Genomic DNA, 20,228 nt, shown 5'->3' on the forward strand with positions numbered 1-20,228 from the left:
TGAGGGTTATTTCCCCACCGTCTTGAAGGAGGCGGTGGTGAGACCTCTCCTCAAGAAGCCTGCCTTGGACCCAGCTGTATTGAACAACTTTCGTCCAGTCTCCAACCTTCGCTTTCTTGCGAAGGTTGTTGAGAGTGTGGTGGCGCATCAGCTCCCTCTGGTCCTGGATGAAGCGGATTATTTGGACCCCTACCAATCGGGTTTCAGGCCCGGGTACAGCACGGAGACGGCATTGGTCGCTCTGGTGAATGATCTCTGGAGGGCTCGGGATAGGGGATATTCCTCTGTCCTAGTCCTATTAGACCTCTCTGCGGCTTTCGATACCATCGACCATGGTATCTTGCTGCGGCGTCTCAGGGGATTGGGAGTGGGAGGCACAGTTCTTCAGTGGTTCTCCTCCTATCTCCTGGGACGCTCGCAGTCGGTGTTGGCAGGGGGGCAGAGATCGGCCCCTAGGTCTCTCGTTTGTGGAGTTCCTCAGGGGTCGGTTCTCTCGCCTCTCCTGTTCAACATCTACATGAAACCGCTGGGTGAGATCATTCGTGGTTTTGGAGTTGGGTATCATCAATATGCTGATGATACCCAACTTTTCATTTCGACCCCAAACCACCCCAGTGATGCCCTCGCTGTGATGTCCCGTTGCCTGGAGGCGGTTCGGGTCTGGATGGGGAGGAACAGACTTCAACTCAACCCTGACAAGACTGAGTGGCTGTACATTCCGGCATCCCGGGACATTCAAAATGTTCCATCACTTTCTATGGGGGATGAGCTCTTACCCCCCGTGGATAGGGCTCGCAACTTGGGAGTCCTCCTAGACTCACGACTTACCCTGGAAGACCATATAGTAGCCGTGACTAGGGGGGCTTTCGCCCAGGTTCGCCTGGTGCGCCAGTTGCGGCCCTATCTGGACCGGGATGCCCTGTGTACGGTCACTCATGCGCTCGTGACCTCTCGCCTAGACTATTGTAATGCTCTCTACATGGGGCTTCCCTTGAAGACCACTCGGAGGCTCCAACTGGTACAGAATGCGACCGCGAGAGTTGTCTTGGGAGTTTCCCGGTACTCCCATGTTACACCTTTGCTCTGCGAGCTACATTGGTTACCAGTTGTCTTCCGGGTGAGGTTCAAGGTCTTGGTTATGATCTTTAAGTCCTTACATGGCATGGGTTCGGGATACCTTGAGGACCACCTGCTGCCGGCATCAACTCCCCTCCGCCCTGTGCGTGCCCACAGAGAGGGCCTCCTCAGGGTGCCTCCAGTCAGGGAATGTCGACTGGTGGCCCCCAGGGGGAGGGCCTTCTCTGTGGGTGCCCCGGCACTATGGAACCAACTGCCGGTTGAGCTCCGGATGGCATCGGACCTCCGATCCTTCTGTCGCGGGTTGAAGACCCACTTGTTTGAGTTAGCTGGTCTGGCCTGAAGGGGAATATGGGTTTTTTAATTGGTTTTATTATTTTACTATTGTTGTATTTTAATTGGGCATGGTTTAATTTTCTTTTAATTTTTGTATACCTATTTATATATGCCCTGTGAACCGCCCTGAGTCCCTAGGGAGAAGGGTGGTATAGAAATCCAATAAATGAAATGAAATGAAATGAAACTGGTCCCCCTCCACCATTTCAGAGCTGGGGGGGAGTGACGGCAAAAGCTTCCACTGCCACTGCGCAACAGCTGCATCTGCCATTGGAGCTTTCTTCAGTCCTGGCCCTCCCCGCTTTGCCCACAGTTCATCTGTCCAAACAGCTACAGGAGTTATACCAGGGCTGGCGGCTGGAGTCATAGCAGCCACTTCCCCCCTGGCTCCAAAACGGGGATAAGGTAGAACGAGGCATGCAGCTAAGGAGGTGATGGTATCTGCAAGGCAAAGCGGGGACAGAAACCCCTCCAGCTGTGGATACTGTTGTGCAGTGGCGGCAGCCTTTTGCTGTCACTCCCCCTGGCTCCAAAACAGTGGAGGGGGACTGGGTAAGGGGACCAAGCCTCCTCCATCCATCCTCTGTAGCATGGCAGTCTGGCTCTGGGAGGGAGTGAAAGGGAAGATGTGGGCGGGCAGCTGGGTCATTGAAGAGTGGGGGGAGGTTGCCGAGTGGGGAGTGGCCTGGCTATGGAGGCTCTGAGATAAGCAGGTGTGGCACGCATGGGGAAGCTCCACTCCCCACCACCTGCCTCACCTCACCTCATGCCAGCAGTACCAGTGCACTGCACAGCCCTCTGCCCTATTGCTGCAGCGAGCAACTAGACAGAATGGACGGGCTCTTAACTTGGGCTTATTTTGGGGGTAGGGCTTATATTAAGGTAAAGGTAAAGGTTCCCCCGCACATGCGTGCTAGTCGTTTCCGACTCTAGGGGCCGGTGCTCATCTCCGTTTCAAAGCCGAAGAGCCAGCGCTTGTCCGAGGACGTCTCCGTGGTCATGTGGCCAGCATGACTAGACACCAAAGGCGCACGGAACGCTGTTACCTTCCCACCGTAGTGGTCCCTATTTTTCTACTTGCATTTTTACGTGCTTTCGAACTGCTAGGTTGGCAGAAGCTGGGATGAGCAACGGGCGCTCACTCTGTTACGCGGCACTCGGGATTCGACCCGCCAACCTGCTGACCTTCTGATCGACAAGCTCAGCGTCCTAACCCACTGAGCCACCGCGTCCCTTGGGCTTATATTAGATGCACGCTAAAAAAAAATCCTGCTAAGACTTATTTCCTGGGTGGGTCTTATTTTCGGGAAAACACTGTATCAACATAATTAACTTATTTGCCAAAATTATTCTGGTACATTTAAAATATTTTTTTGCACTAGGGTTCATTTGGCAGTCCAGTAGGTTCTAGTATAAAACAAACCAGATCCAGCAAGACTGATATATTCTAACTGAACTGAACTAAGACAACAGTATTTCTTTATCTTGGAAAGAGGTAAAACAAGTACATATAATCAGTCCTTTTGCCTCACTAAGTGGGTATAATCCTTGCTGTCTAAAATATTCTTGGATTTTTGCTAATTTTTGTTTCAGAAACTGGAGTATAGTTTAGTTTTCAGAAGTCTGGGAAATACTGATAATATGCTCTTTTTATATAGGAGTCTATGCAGCAGAAAAGTGATATATATATCAAATCAGATATAAGAATATATACATTTTAGATCTTTTAAAATGCATTAAAATATTCAGGGAATTAGAACAACATTTAGATAATTTGGAGAATGCGAACCTATTCATTTTCCCCTAGATTACCATTCATCAACTCACGGTGTTATTTCTGAGCACACAGGATAATGAGAAACCAACTGAAAATTGGTCAAATCTGATTTTTCCCCCCAATGCATATATAACATATTTTACCAATGCTGCAATCGTGCACTAACTATATACTTTTAAAAATACTACTTATTTCAAATCGTTTACTTGAAGATTTGTGAAAACAGCATGCAGACTATAAACTGAATCTTCATACATGAAACATGCTTGATTGAAATATGTGACAATACTTTTTATTCCTTATTAGCATAATTGAAGAAAACGTATAAAATCACAAATGCGTCCCTAGTATTTCCTGTTGAAATTGTTTAGCTGTTCTCAATATGGTTTTGAGTGTTCATATATAATTACTATTTTGGGCCTGAAACATACTTCTTGTATACCCAAATACAGAATGTTTCTGCTGAATAGGGTCCTGCAATTGATGGTCAAACAAGAATGCACACACAAGATCTAAAAAAACCTTACCACCAGACTGTGGATTAGCAGACTGTGATCCTGAACAAGTGTAAAGGCAGGAATAGGGCAAGGGTTTAAAATCCATGTAAAGGGAGGGAGCAGAGCAGGTTAATAATGATTGGTGAATGGAAATAAAAAAGCTTTAGTCATTTCATATAAAAAGCTGGAAGTGCCACAAGAAGGTTAGGGCTAAAGCAGTGCATTTAAGTAGCTTCCACCAAGCTCAGCTGCTCATATACAACAGACAGAAGCTGTATAATTACAGTTCTTCAGCTCTTGAATAAAGAACTGTAAAGCAATGAATTTAACTGAAATGTCACATAGAACTGTTGAAAGCTCTAACGAAAGTGTAAGTGAATGTCGGGTACAGAAAAATAGTATTGTATTTTTCATTCTATAGAATCCAATGAAAGAAAATGAAAGTGAAGGAAAGATAATGTACAAGAATTACATAGTTGAAATTCATGCAGAAGTGAAGAAGCAACTAAAGATAGCTGTCCAATTCTTTTCAAATCTACCTGCACTTGTTGAATCATTATCTGAATGATTCTGCATTTATAAATATGACAGAAAAAATAATTATGCTTCCATATTGTTAAGGTTTTTTTTAATGAAAACTGCAGTACAAAACTATGCATATGCAGACTAATTCCATCATTACTGGTATATACCCACAAGACTCAAACCACTGGTTGAACTAAATATTCTGGCATTAATAAATGATACGTGATATGTGCCAGAGTTAGCACAGATAAATATGCAGGGGGCGTGATGGCATGGGTAAAAGTTTGCTAGTCTCAGGGATATTTAGTTGATTATCTCGACTAAACAATCTCTACATTGAGTAATAAATATGTTTGATTTCATTAACAACTGGAGTTGTGCTAGATTTATTCCTAGAAGAGAGACAACTTAGGAAAAATCCACCCACCTGGGCAGAACAATCAATTACCCAAAGAGATGATCATCTGTGGAGTTGCTTTAATTTGGATTTCTGCACCAAACAAGGAGTAAAAAGCTTCTTTAAATGAATGCCGAAAATATCCACCCAATCCTGTTCCTTCCCTGATAAATGTTGGCTAAGGCTTCTGAACCCGCAGTTTCATATAAACTCAACATTAAGCTTCATTCTTGTAAATTTCAATACAAGGTTAAAAGTTTTAAATGCTTCCAATCAGGAAAGGTTTCAAGTTAATTTAGAGATTAAACAACTGCTGGAACTGTGTATACATTTTCATACACTGGCTATAGTACAGAAACATTTGATTACATTTGATCAAATAATTACATTTCAAATTAATTATTTGAAAATAAGAATGGAAATCTGAACTGCTTTAATTTCAAAATAATGTTGTTTTAGCTAATTTATTTTACATATATTACCTTTGGCAGTATTCATTGAGGTTTTTTATACAAAGATAAAGTTATTAAAATATTAACAGAATAATATTAATCAATTAAAGGGATTTTTTTTAAAAAAATGCTTATAATACGTGAAAACAGCTACAAAAAGGATACAAAAGAAATAATACAAATGGAGCTTCCGGTGGCTCCGCGGCGACGGAGGGAGCCTTCCCGGGCTGCCCGCGGCTCAGCTGGTGTTTTTTCGCCCGAAACAGCGCCGATCAGCTGTTCGGGCGAATCTGAAGCCCCCTCCTCGGGAGAAGAGGAGGGGGTGAGCCCCCAGGTGGGGGTTGAGTTCTCCGGGGCCGCCTGAGCTTGGAGCTTGGGCGGCTGAAGGATTGAACTCCCCCGTAGCCTGGGCTGCTCCCAGCTGGCTAGCGTCTCTGCTCCGGACTTCATGGAGCAGAGCCAGGCGTCTGCGACCATCCCTGCTTGAAGGAGAGACTATGAAAGGGAAAGAGCAGGCAGAGCAGTACAAGAGGGAAAGATGAAGAGATGAAGAAGATTTTATTTTACTCTCAAGCTTGATGGACTTTGCTTAAAACTTAAAGTGAAAGTGCGTCACAATTGTAAGTAAAAGATGGCGGCTAAACCTCCCCCTAGAACTTTTCGGAGTGCTGGAAATTCTCCGGTGCAACAACAATCATTGCTGCAGGCGTTGCATTCTCCTGATGTATTGACATCGAAGGATCTTGAAAAACATACCCAGTTAATTTTGGAGTCAATGGGTGTTAAATTTCTACAGATGGAGGAGAAATTGGAGAAATTGGAGCAGAGAATGGAAGAAAGGATGGAACAGAAACTTAGAGAAATGAAGGTAGACATTTTGTCCTCAGTGCAAAAAGTTGCTAAATGTGTGGAGGTGCTGGATGATCAAGTGCAAGATTTGATTCAAAAGAATGCTTTATTAGAAGCAAAAGTATTGGAAATTGAAGATTTAAAAGACAAAATCGACAGTGAACAGAGCTTGGCCCAATTTTACCAGATGCAGTTTGCTGTGAGAATTAGAGGCCTAAAAGAGAATATTAAGGAAGATTTAAAGCAGCTGGTTTCTGAGGCTTTTGAGGGAGTATTGAACCATCCAGCATCTGAATTAAAACAAGGTATGGACAAAGTGTTTCGTGTGAATTCATGGATTGCTAAACAGAGAAAGTTGCCTAGAGATGTGGTGGTTTATTTTGTAAAAAGGGAAATTAGAGATGAAGTTATACAAGCTGCCTACGATACCAAAGTTGTGATTGCTGGTCAACAAGTTTTGGTTCTAAAAGAAATTCCTCCAAAGATTTTAAAGAGAAGGAAGGATTTTATATTTCTTGTGCAAGAGCTCAAGCAAAGAGATATAAGGTTCAGATGGGAGATCCCAGCTGGGTTGAGCTTCATGTATGATGGCAAAAGGTACTGTTTGAGTAATGTGAAGCAAGCGCATGATTTTTATAATAATGTCTTGAAAGTAACCCCATCAACACTTCTGGAAGCTGCAGAGGGATCTGGAGAAGGAGAACATCAAGAGGATGAAGATGCACAGATAGACGAGAAGGGTACAGGAGGAGTTCAAGCTGCAACTCTTTTGGATGATCTTAGAGAACAGAGGGTGACGCGTGCTGCCTTAAAACGCTCAAAAAAGGAAAAAAAATAAGACCAGTAGAAATCTATGGAACTTCCACAAAATATTTATAGTTAAGTGGTAGTTGTGTTTTTAAAAAAAAAAAAAAAAAAAAGTTTTGGGATGCTATGTATGGTAATAGATTTTTTTTTTTTTAATTTGGAATTAATGGACAACTTACTACAGAGGAAGAGGAAGAAAGTTTTGTGGGTTAATGTGGGTTAATTTGTGTAAGAACTATTTATTAATGTGCAAATGAGAATATGTTAAGGTAATAGTGAATTGTGGAAGAACATAGATGGGAATGATGCTAGTTTTCTTTTATTTTAGTTTTTTATATATATTTAGTATTATTAAGGATTGGTTTACTATATACAAGCTAGAGAGTGATGGATTTTAGAGTTTATAATTGTTAGTATATGATTGTTTATGATTGCCTTTTAGATATATACCTTGTATTTTGCTCTGGGAAGTCGGGGGGGGGGAGGGGGGAGGAGGGGAAGTGGAGGGGGGGAGGTAGGGGAGGGAGGAGGGGGAGGGGGAGGGGGGGAGATAGGGGGGAGGTAGGGAGGGGAGGAGGGAGGGGGAAGGGGGGTTTTTTTAAAGGAAAATTGTATTTTATAAAACTTTTCAATAAAAAAAAAAAAAAAAAAAAAGAAATAATACAAATAAGTAAATGGTAACAATCACAATTCAAATGTTCCTTTCAGTACATGCAGCCCTCATTTAGTAATTGTCTCATTTAGCCACTACTTGTAGTTACAACAATGATGAAAAAGAACTTTCAGTCCTTGAATTTACTACTTTTGCAGGTCTGAAAAGCAAAGGAAAACTGAAAGGAAGTAAGATCATAAGTACAGTACACAGTTTCGCTTAACAACTACTTTGCTTAACAACTGAGTAGTCAGTCCCAGTTTTGGTTGCTAAGTGAAGACTACCTGGTATTTGTTTTAAGAAGTTTATGAAAAATTAATAAAAGAAGGAGCTGACTGTATTTCAGGAGGAAGGACAACAAGTTAAAAAAAAAGGAAAATATATCTTACAACCTTCTATTTCCTTTGTTTGTTGTAGGTGACCACAACATATTTGTCTTAAACTGGGTGTTTGCATGTTTTGTTTATTGTTTCTTTGTTTTATACTTGTAACCAAAGGTAACTTGCTCAGAATAGCTAGTGCAAATTGGATATCCAATAAATAAATAAATTCATGCTGGGAGAGACTGTTGATTGCATAAATCAGTCCCTGAGCTAATTCAGAGTCAAACAAAATCAAAATCAGCACTTTTAGATAATTTATGTTGACGTGAGTCAGCAAGCAACTTTAAGACTAGTTTCCAGGTGATTTTCAAAGGACGTGCAGAGTGCACCAGCAATAGTCCAAGCAAATGATGCTGCAATATCCATGTCTTCCAAATAAGGCTCAACTGGCACAGCAAATCTTGACAAAGAACCATCAGCCACAGCATCTACTTGCCTTTCTAGCAATAACTATCAGTCTAGGACTCCCAGCCATGAATGTGGGATAGTATTGGTTTATCAAGAGACAGGAGACATAGAAATCTCTGATGGATAAACAATAACTGTCTCTTATGGGTTCAACTTCAGCCTGTTTTGTCTCACTTTGATTCTCATAGCCTCTAGGTCCTGTGGCAAAACCTGGACCTGGATCTCAAACTGATGGATGGTCACCTAGCTGTTTCATGTAGGTATTAAAAAGTAGGGAGAGACTGAGTACTGGGACATTCCACCAAGTGACTGGAATTGCCTATTAAATAAGAAACAGAATTTCTCTAAAACTGTGCCTACAGCCCTCAATCCCTGCAGGCTACTCAGAAGAATACCACGACTGGTGGTATTAAAGAGTTCTGAAAAATATAAAAGAACAGAAGGAATATATTTATCCATCCAGATCACAATGAAGGCTATCTGTAAGAGGAAGCCATGCTTCAGTCCCAGTCCCAAGCCTGAAATGTGACTGAACAGAACTGAAATAATTTGTTCCCCATACATGATCTATACAGGTAGTCCTCGAGTTATGAATGAAATGTAGCCTGCCCACAAAAGTGGAAGTGAACCTTGTACCTTGGGCGTGATCACTCCCTGCTTTTGCCCACACATTCACTAACTGAATGTACTACTTGTTAAGTGAACATGAGGTATCTCAGCATGGGGAAGGCCATGGGGGGGGGGCTAGTGATAGAACAGCCACCAGAAGGCCTCCCCAACCCACTAAGATACCTCATGCTTCCCCCTCCCTTCCTGCTGCGCCAGACTCCCTTACATTGCAAAGATTTGTCTTCTCTCTGCTGTAGTTTCTTTCCCTTTGAGGGAGAGGAAAGTTGGCTTGGAAATTCTTTTTGCTCTGACAATGGATGTTTCTGGGGTCCGTTATCTCGCACAACTTCAAACACCCATTCTCTGCAAAAGAGATCATGGCCCCCGGAAGCTTTCATTCTCTGAGGGAAAAGTATTTGCTTCATTTGCACGCCTATGGGGAAAGCTTGGAATTGGAGTTGGCAATGGGTTCGCTGCTAGGGCCTTATTGTTTGAGAGCAATTCCGCTGCTACACCTCCACTTTCTTCAGCTCAGATGGAGCTGGGATACCCAAGCTGCTGGCGGAGGTGGTGGCCACCTAAGCATGATCTCCTCTCCCCTGACTGACCTACTCCCTTCCTGGCTTGCTGGCACAAGGCCTCACTGTCTTCTCCTCTTTGTCCTCTCTGCTTAAGTGGGACAAAGGGATCTCATTTCTCCTCTGGCACCAGTTTCAGCAGGCTGGACAGAGGTGTAAGGGGCCTGACCCCCGCAATGCCTCCCTGCTGAGTTGAAGGCTTCATTCCTGCCCTCAAACTAAGGCCGGCGCACACAAGTGAGCAATGCACCAGGGCCATGGACAGCATTGGTTATTGCGCCCAGCCGACTCCAATTCCCCGGTTTGCTCCATACGTATGCAAATGAAGTAAACACTTTTCCCCCAGAGAATGGAAACTTCCAGGGGCCGTGATCTCTTTTGAAGAGAATGGGTGTTTGAAATCGCACGAGATCACGGATCCCAGAAACTTTCATTGTTGGTACTAAAAGCATTTCTAAGACAATTCTCCTCTTCCTCAAAGGGAAAGAAACAGTGACAGAGAGGAGACAGATCTTTGCACGGCAGGAAGAGAAGGGGAAGCAATTGTGATGAGTGGGAAGGGGGAACAGGGGGAATGTTGCAGAGCCTCTGCAGTTGTTCGTAAGGGTGAACAACTGCCATGGTGCTGCAACATTTATAATTTTGGGACTTCCTTGTAAACACTAGGGAATGCTTGTCATGTAACTTCAAACAGACGTTAAGTCAACGCTCATAACTCAAGGATTACCTAGCCAGATTATGTAGATCCACCAGTGTTTCCATAATCTTCCCTCAAAAGGTAAGGTTGGAGATTTGGCAATAGTTCCAAATACAAATAGTTCCAAGAAGAGATTATAATGGAAGAAGTCTACTATAGCCTCTTACAAAAGTGCTTCCGTTGCGTTTCCCACATTACCTCCTACATCCAGTATGATACATCAAATTCAAACCCTCTAAGAACCCATGAAGGGTAAAATGAAACCCACAAATGGTTAGAGACAACAAAACAGCACTATATCCATTTTACAAGTGAGAAATAGACCCATACAATATAGCCAAATATTGTCCAGGCTACCACCCATCCAGAGTCAAGATGCTGATGAATATCACTGATTTGGCAATGTATAATGTTAATTGGCAGTGCTAATTGGTCCTAGTTGCCACATTTACTTGTTGCCCTTTCCTAATGGAAGCTAGGTCCTCTAAACAAGTCCAATCAATAGCCTAATGATGCAATATTGGAGAAGGATGTTTCACCTCCCTTATTGGTGAAAAGCTGTAAGCCTGAAATTGAGCTCATACCCACATTCAATCAGATTTATTTGTTTTGCTGTTCCATCTCTGGGAGAAAACAATCTGTAATTAACCAACAGACAGGCTTCTGGGGACAATCATATCAAGTGCTTGGTTACTGTTTATTACCAAATACAAAGGAGCCTTCGAGTTTTCTGGAAAAACCCCAGCACTTGCAGTAAACCAGCTGAATATAGCTCTGAGAGACCTAGGATGACCATCTGAAATAGTCTGTTTGCTCTACAGAGGTCCTGAGTTGCATCTAGTATCAAAGGTGCTAGGAATGGTTTGATGATGGTAAAAGGCTGGTGGAAACACCCTCCATATTCTGATCACAAATCATCTATTTTGGGCCCCCTTACAAGTATTGAACCTGATTATTACTTTCAACAATCCCACACTATGCATTAATTCTTGAGCTTCACTAGAGATGATCCTTACAGAATGAAAATTAAAACTGTCCAACATCAGAAGACAAGGGAATTTCAAGCTCCTCCTCAAGGGAGGAATCCTATCAGGTAGCAATGTGGTTGATATACCAGCAATTTGCCCAGCTTATTTTTGTAGCCTAACATCTAAGCCTTTAGTTGACTATCTCTGGGATAAAATACTTGGCCAAAAGTATTAATAAGTAAATATTACAACATAACTATTACACTATTAATAGTTTCACCTTGTCTTTGACCTTGACTTTCACCTTGTGTTTCATTAGAATAAGAATTAGGTTATCTGAATACATATATCCACATCCACACCCTATCTCTCTCTCTTTGGAATTGCCATTTTACATTTAAGGAACAAGTAGCAATAATCAGTTACAACTACTTGAAAAATATATATGTAGTTGCAAAATATATTTGTACATATATTTGAAATGTAAATTTTAGACACCTAAGAATGATATAAGTCAAAAAGTCATGAGCATATAGACATGAAAATAATGACATGTACAGTGAACTTTGGATTAGATGCAGTATTTAAAACCCACTGCCACTGAAGTGATTTATTTTGTCAAGACATTCAATTTCAGTATCAAACATGAAACTCTGCAGGAAAAAACCTCAGAATATTTATCCCCACTACAATTATTTATTAATATGTATAGGATAGATATTTGCAACAGTAATTTCTATAGTTTTATTGCAAACAGAAAATACATCCATCCATTGCACATCTTTTAGAATATGCAACATTGTTTATGATACTATAACAAGGAAGAAGTGGTAAGTTAGACATTAAACATAAAGATCATTCTCATAAGACTCTTAAGTAATATTTGCCTGTGCTTGTAAATATATTCACCATTAATTCATTGAAAGTATGCATTCTGTATTTTAGAAAATAACATTACTTTCAACAATGCTTCTACTTTCCTGAAATGTATATCAATTAAAAGCTGTGAGATCTTTTTAGAGGGGTTGGAAAGATAAATATAAAATCCATTCTCTTTAGAGTTGACAATAATGTGGCTTTCTTTTCAAGATTTAGTCCCAATTGTCAAAATTAAAACAGAATAAGGAAATGTTTATCCAACCAAAAGAAAATATAAGCCAATATCTAACTCAAGAGCATTTTATGTACCCTGTTACATTAATAGAACAATCCTAAAATTTTCAGAGGATAATATTCTAGTATTTGGAATCTGACACCTGGAGCAATGAAAATGGATTCTCTGTGTCCTAAGGCCAAAAAACTGATATTGCAGCATTTGAAAAATAAACAGATGGCTGCTTTTACTCAAAGGATTAATGACCTGAATGCACTTGCCACCTATGAGTGAATTGCCTATATATGTGAATTTTGTACGAATAAATATAAGAAAATATGGGAATCATTTATACAAAATACAGTAGGTTAAAAATAATTGTTACATAAATGTATTAGAAATATATAATTTGAATAATACATTCCAATGCTTCACTAATTTTGGAAATATGCATTCAATTCTACATAATGTGGCAACAATAAACTTGGATGGAATTTAAATTATTGAATTATAATGTTTGAACTGTAGTTAATTAAAATGTTTTCAGGCACTGAAATATTATAATGCCCACTAACCTTTTGCTCTCTTACTGTTTAAACCTCAAATAACTATAGGATTTCCCAGTGCAGAAAGGTCCATTTTAAAAATTTCTACACTGAAAGGATTAATTTTTCTTTTTCTGAATATCTTATTCAAAGTAACACAACACAGACTCCAAAAGCATGCAGACTACTGACCCGAAACACTGAAACACTGAAAAAAAAAATACCTTCATTTTTGTCTGGCGATGATGAACCTATGGCACAGAACAACAACTCAGTATGTAGTGTTTCTTAAGAAATATTTTGACCATATCCTTTGGTCAATGAATGTACAGTAGATTTATGGGTCTAAAACATTGTTAAGAGAGACAAGCAATACATACGTTGAGACTGAGATACAACTTTTGTTCGACTCCGGCCTCTGGAATCTGCCTTTGAATTTCCCACTCCAATAGAGGGTGTTGAAAATTTGGTTCGCACACGTCCTATAAAAGAAAGAAAAAAGAAAGAAGTGTTTATAGAAGTAATCTAGTTAATTGGGAGAGAAACAGTGTTACAGTGTAGTTGAAATAATGAATCAGCTCCATTAGTTCTCAACTCTTAGCAAATTTTACTTGTAAAGGTAAAGGTTCCCCCGCACATGCGTGCTACTCATTTTCAACTCTAGGGGCCGGTGCTCATCTCCGTTTCAAAGCCAAAGAGCCAGCGCTTGTCCGAAGACGTCTCCGTGGTCATGTGGCCGGCATGACTAGACGCCACAGGCGCACGGAACACTGTTACCTTCCCACCGTAGTGGTCCCTATTTTTCTACTTGCATTTTTACGTGCTTTCGAACTGCTAGGTTGGCAGAAGCTGGGACGAGTAACAGGCGCTCACTCTGTTACGTGGCACTCGGGATTCGACCCGCCAAATTGCCGACCTTCTGATCGACAAGCTCAGCATCCTAACCCACTGAGCCACTGCGTCCCTCAAAAGACTACTAGTATCTCTTAAATATATAAACATCGAATAAAATAATTTATCATATTTTAAGTAAAATTATATACATTATTTATGCATCGATACAATAGTTTCTATTTTAAAGTACAATATATTTTATTTTAAACAGTGTATGTTACTGTTACAGATGTGCCATATCAAAATTGAAGTGTATACTGTCTCTCATATTCAAGTTGGATATTAATATCTATTATCTATATGAATATGTGTGTACGTGTGCGTATATTTATGTTTGTGTGTGTGAACACACACACACGCATTCTATTATTATTATTATTATTTAAATCCAAAACATTCTGAAACTATTCATATGATTCCATTTTATTGAAGAATAGCAGTATAGATTAAAAGTAACTTAAAGACCCAACTTTTTTTTCAGTTCCCAAAACAGAATTGCTCAAGTGTTTCAAACTTCCTAGTGTCATGTTTGGTTAGTATAAAAAAAATCAAGAAAACAAATACATCAGATTTTCAACAAATAATTTAGTTAAATAGATATCAAATCATTTAGGTCTCCTACAAAAATATACTATTTACTCAGGCACAGAGGATAATGTACCGTCTTTGAGATGAGATCCTGTATTCATTGAATTCTTGATGAAATTATCAAACTAAGTTTCTTATATTCAATACACTTGGTCTATAACTAAGACACTCAAATCCATGCAATGACAGAATTTCTGCCATTCACTGTAATGTGTGTAAATGTAAAGAGTTTGACCTGTAAACCAGAAGGAATACAAAGTGCCACTATTTTGTTAAGATGTTAAATAACCAAAGCAATCATTATTTTTAATTCGATAAAAATAAGTCTGTAAGTCTTATTGTTCAGCATTAAGTAAGTAAAAAGTCTATTGAATGATTCTGTATTGTCAAATGACCATATATTAGATAAACATTCAATTGCTGTCATAATTTTAAAAATTATGAAATATACAATGACGGAAAAATTATTTGATCCTCTGCTGAATTTGTACATTTGCCACTGACAAGGAAATGATCAGTCTATAATGTTAACGATAGGTTCATTTTAACAGTGAGAGACAGAATAACAACAAAAAAATCAAGAAAAACTTATTTCAAAAAAGTTACAAATTGATTTGCATTTTAATGAGTGAAATAAGTATTTTATAGTCTATTAATCAGCAAGATTTCTGGCTCCCAGATGTCTTTTATATAGATAACGAGTTGAGATTAGGAGCACTCTCTTAAAGGGAGTACTCCCAATCTCAGCCTGTTACCTGTATAAAAGAAACAGAAACAGAAACAACCAATCAGATTCCAAACTCTGCACCATGGCCAAGACCAAAGAGCTGTCCAAGGTTATCAGGGACAAGATTGTAGACCTACACAAGGCTGCAATGGGCTACAAGACCATCGCCAAGCAGCTTGATGAGAAGGTGACAACAGTTGGTGCGATTACTTGCAAATGGAAGAAACACAAAATAACTATCAATCTCCCTTGGCCTGGGCTCCATGCAAGATCTCACCTCGTGGAGTTTCAATGATCACGAGAACGGTGAGGAATCAGCCCAGAACTACATGGGAAGATCTTGTCAATGATCTCAAGGAAGCTGGGACCAAGAAAACAATTGGTAGTACACTATGCTTTGAAGGACTGAAATCCTGCAGCCTCACAATGTCCCCCTGCTCAAGAAAGCACATGTACAGGCCCCTCTGAAGTTTGCCGATAAACGTCTGAATGATTCAGAAGAGAACTGGGGTGAAAGTGTTGTGCTTAGATGAGACCAAAATAGAGCACTTTGGCATCAACTCAACTCACCGTGTTTGGAGGAGGAGGAGAAATGCTGCTTAGGACCCCAAGACACCATTCCCCCCCCGTCAAACATGGTGGTGGACACATTATGCTTTGGGGTATTTTTCTGCTAAGGAGACAAGACAACTTTACTGCATCAAAGGGACGATGGACGGGGCCATGTACTGTCAAATCTTGGGTGAGAACCTTCTTCCCTCAGCCAGGGTATTGAAAATGGGTCATGGATGGGTATTCCAGCATGGCAATGACCCAAAATACACGGCCAAGGCATCAAAGGAGTGGCTCAAGAAGAAGCACATTAAGGTCCTGGAGTGGCCTATCCAGTCTCCAGACCTTAATCCCATAGAAAATCTATGGAGGCAGCTGAAGGTTCGAGTTCCAAATGTCAGCCTCAAACTTTAATGACTTGGAGAGGAGCGGGACAAAAACCCTCCTGAGCTGTACAAGCCTGGTGGCCAACTACAAGAAACGTCTGACCTTTGTGATTGCTAACAAGGCAATTGTAAATTTAGATTTTGCTGGCAAAGAGTTAAAGGGAGACTATTATAGCTATTCCAAGCTATTTAGCTCTCATCAGCTAGCCATAGTATAGCTGGAAATACTAGTCTCCCTTTAACTCTTTGTCAGCAAAATCTAAATTTACACATACACACAAACACACACACACACACACACACACACACACAAATGAATAAGGGTATTATTTGACAGTGATCATGGACCTGAGTTCAAATTATAAAGCTCATTCGGTGACAGAGTCAATCAGAAAAATGGGTTAAATGCATGGAAAAATTTGTATTTTGTGGATTTTAATGTAATTTTTATATAAGCATCAAAATTGTTTTACTTATAAAGAATTTAGTTTGCATTTCATTAAAAAATAATAAAAAATTAGGTATCTCAAATTAGATAGCATCAAATTTGTTGATCATCATTTTGTGGATCTCATGTTAGTGCTTTAAAAGTATTTTGCCATTTGACAATATTTGATCTCAATCTCAGACATTGAACATTGACATCTAGTTAGATAATCATGATGCCAAAATAAATTTCAAAGATTGAATAAATAGTAGCACCTATTCCCAAAAGCATGAGAATGTCTAGTGTGTTAAAAGTTTCACTAACAATTTTTAATAGCAAAGCAAATGAAAAAGTTTACATATTTAAAATATAATGGATATTGATATGTTATTGCTAATCTGCATTTGAAAAAAAAGACATAAATACCGCAGCAACAAAGCATTATTAGCTAAGCAAATGAATAAATCACCCCAAAGATCATGTTAATGGACTATGGTCCGCATACAGTATGGCTTATGATGATGGAAATATTAAGATAAATATATTTGCTCTTTTATTGTCTTACCATCTTCAGAAGCTGTTCCTGAATGGGAAAAAATATCAAAACAATGATATTCCAAACAAAAGCTCTTTTTTTTGTTTTTTATAAGCAATAATTGTTTGGCTTCCAAAATGCATATACCGTATTTAAAAATATTTAAGAATAGTGCTATTTTATACTTTGCTATGAAATGATTCCTTAGATCCAATCAACTTTCCTGTGACATAAACCAGTGGAATGACTTGCCTTCAGAAGTTGTGGGTGCTCTATCACTGGAAGCTTTTAAAAAGAGATTGGACAGCCATTTGTCTAATAAATTTTGTACTATACTTTTCTATCTGCTATGATGACTTTATGCTAGAACTGTTCCACAGGTCATGGATAATGCATGAAAACTCAAGGATAGCATTAACTATATTCACATGACAAAATCCTAATCTTGGTTCAATACTAGGTCTATATTGTTAGGAAGAAATGGAAGCCTTGGTTATCAAGAATTGGACCATTTTTCAAGGTAAATTGAGTGGTATTCATTCTCATTAAAAGTTACTAAAAAGATAATAAATAAAGAACTGTGCCTATAACTTAATCAACCCAATGAATGCATTCTGTTATCAAAATCAAATGACTGATAGTTCAGTCTTGGAAACAGTGCAATTTAACAGCAATGGATTAATAGTTCAGTACTGGCCAGACACTTTCTTCGTGTAAGGCAAGAGTGAAAAAATGAGCCTGGATTACAAAAATTATGATATAATCATCCAGTATGTTAAAAGTTTGCACATTTATTCTGAACAATTTTTTGTGTGAAATATGTATACCTTATTTTTGGTATATTATAAACAAACAAATATACATACATACATCAAATGTACATTAACCTGTGACAAAAAGTGGCCAGTTTCAAAACAGCAGTTAAATGTAACAGATATCCTTGTAATAGTGAACTGGTGAACACTTGATACAATAAAATACATTATATCAATTCAAACTACAGGAGATGAAGATGATGCTCTTGATAAGTTTAAGCTCATTTGTTTCATAATGAAATTCAGTTTAATGTTTTGTTGCTCATTAAGAACAGCCACATTATCATCACTAACAGAGGCAAAGAGACTGAAATGTTACTGTCAATTGTAATGTAAATTATTGTCCATTTAGCAAAAAGACTGGACTGTCTGTCTTATAAAAGGTTATTTGGACACTTTTGACAAAAGTCAATATCATCACTCTGGAAGATATACTTATGATTCCCTATTTTCTATATGACATTATTAGATCTAGTAGGATGGTTAGAATAGATATGGAGTCATTTGATCTTTTATAGGGCTTAGTTCCATAGCATAGTAGGCTGTGGCTGGCAAATACTTGTTTTATGCTAGATGTCCTGTGATAGGGAAACAAGGTTCAGCAAGGTGTGTTACTGTCTGGTTTGGTACAACAGAACAGGAAGAGTTAGCACTGCAGAAAAAACAACTGTAACCAGCCTTGCCTTCCATTGGCACCTTTATACTGCACAGGTCAGAAAGAGAAAATATTTGCAGACCCCTCACATCCCGACCTAGACATAAACTATTTCAACACTTCCCCTCAGGATTTTGCTATAGGGCACTGCATGCCAAAAACAACTAGACACAGTTTTTTACCTTGTGCCATCACTCTGCTGAACAATTAATTACCACAATATGCCCAAGAATATCTAACCATGTAGTATGGCTGAAATACTATTATCCTTCTAATCTTTTCTACTGCCTTCTCCTATTGGTATCTTAATGATTATATTACTTTGTTGTCTGTATCTACACTGAGAGCTTATGCACTGGAGACAAATTGCTTGTGTGTCCAATCACTTATTCTGTCTGCTCTGTTCCATTCTAATCGAGTCTATTGCAAATTAGAAGCATTTTTATTTACCTCTCCATTTAGATTCCAAATATTTAAGCAGCCGCAGAATATGTACATGCAAATAATTGCCTTATGGCTGCTAATAAGTTTAACAGTTTAGCTGGGAACAGTAGGTGAGAACTGATATTTTTATCTCTTTGGTTACATACCTGTATAATTATATTTTTATGTTTGTATCCAATTGTCTAATTTTTATACAAATTATTGATGAATGGCATAATGTTTTCTCATAATTTGTGTAACTCTGGAACTATGTAGTGCTTTGGATTTGATTTAAAAGAGTTACCTGGAATGTGCAGACTGCAGATGCAGCATTTATGTGTGACTGATTACCCCCTTTGCTTTCTAGGGATGCCAAAATTATACACTGCTGTTTACATTTGTTATAAAAAAGATATTTGTTTGTATTTTGCCATGTTTTTATGACATAGAATGGATTATTAAATTTCATATAAAATTAATAATAAACAAAAAGAATAGATGGATTTTAAAAAGGATCCTTCTTCTATAATAAATCCAAGAATATTATGTCACATCTGTTTGATGAATTCCCACTGTTGATAAGATATTTATAATTTTAACTCATACCAAAGATGTAGACTTTTTTATACAGTAGTGGCCAAAATTGTGGAAACCTTTTGGGAAAAGTGTATTTTTGAGGTTTGGTAGCTAATAACACCACTTTTTTTGGAGTAGTACCATAAAATTATATATCAATGGAAAGATAATTTAATCAAGAATGTAATGCAACAAAGTTTGTTAAATTATCTGTACTGTATTCTATGAAAAGTTATAGCCAAATAACCAGAAAAAGGAAGCACAACTTGCTAAGGTTGGTATCAGGTAGCTTTCCTTAATCTGATTGTAGCCAATGAGCATGAGTGTTCAGAGAGCCAATCAGGTGTCATCTTGTTTTGGCAATGAGCCAATCAGATCACAGTAGGATTCAGTTATTGATGTCATGTATTGAAGCTGAGAGGAGGACATTTGTCAATGTGTTATGTGATCGCTATCAAGTTGGTTGGGTTCCCCCCCCCTTCATTTAGTGACCTTGTAAAATGTAATAAAATTAAGGTAATGGTGCAAAGAGTTGACTGGTTGCCCAGAAAGCGATGTAAAATTATTAAATGAACAAGGCTACAGTTATTTATGAACAAGTCTCAAAATTATGAAAGTTGTAGCACCACGACAGTTGTTTGCCATTGTGAACAACCACAGAAACTCTGCAACATTGGGCCTATTCCCCCCCCCCCCGTTCCTCACAACTGCTTCCCCCTCCCATCTTGCTGCGCCGGACTCACTAATCTTGCAAAGATTTGTCTTCTCTCTGCCGTGGTTTCTTTGCCTTTGAGGGAGAGTCAGCTTGGAAATGCTTTTCGTGCCGAGAGAGAAAGATTCTGGGCACTGTAATCTCGCGGGAGTTCAGGCTGTAAGATCCAGTCTTGGTGCCCAAAGTGTTTGCAAGCTTGTCAGATGCTTTGAGGCAGTGATTTTGCTGATCCAAAGTCTCCTGTCAGCTTGCAAATATTTTGCGCAGAGACTGTAAGTGCTGTGATCT

General features: G+C 39.1%; 1 protein-coding gene across 6 annotated transcripts in view; it reads right to left on the reverse strand.

The window, feature by feature from the left end:
• The window catches only part of CLASP2 (cytoplasmic linker associated protein 2), a 178,645-nt gene that overhangs the window by 55,077 nt on the left and 103,340 nt on the right, over positions 1–20,228 (reverse strand). For 3 of the 6 annotated variants that reach the window (XM_083379334.1, XM_083379332.1, XM_083379331.1), the window contains exons 19-20: positions 13,031–13,132; positions 12,875–12,901 (exon numbers count right to left, since the gene is read on the reverse strand). In XM_083379334.1, the coding sequence (XP_083235460.1) occupies positions 12,875–12,901; positions 13,031–13,132 (129 nt within the window). The remainder of the gene's footprint in view (positions 1–12,874; positions 12,902–13,030; positions 13,133–20,228) is intronic. The other 3 variants (XM_083379335.1, XM_083379333.1, XM_083379336.1) reach the window with 1 other exon arrangement.

This window comes from Vipera ursinii (assembly GCF_947247035.1).
Source record: "Vipera ursinii genome assembly, chromosome: Z".
NCBI lineage: Eukaryota > Metazoa > Chordata > Lepidosauria > Squamata > Viperidae > Vipera > Vipera ursinii.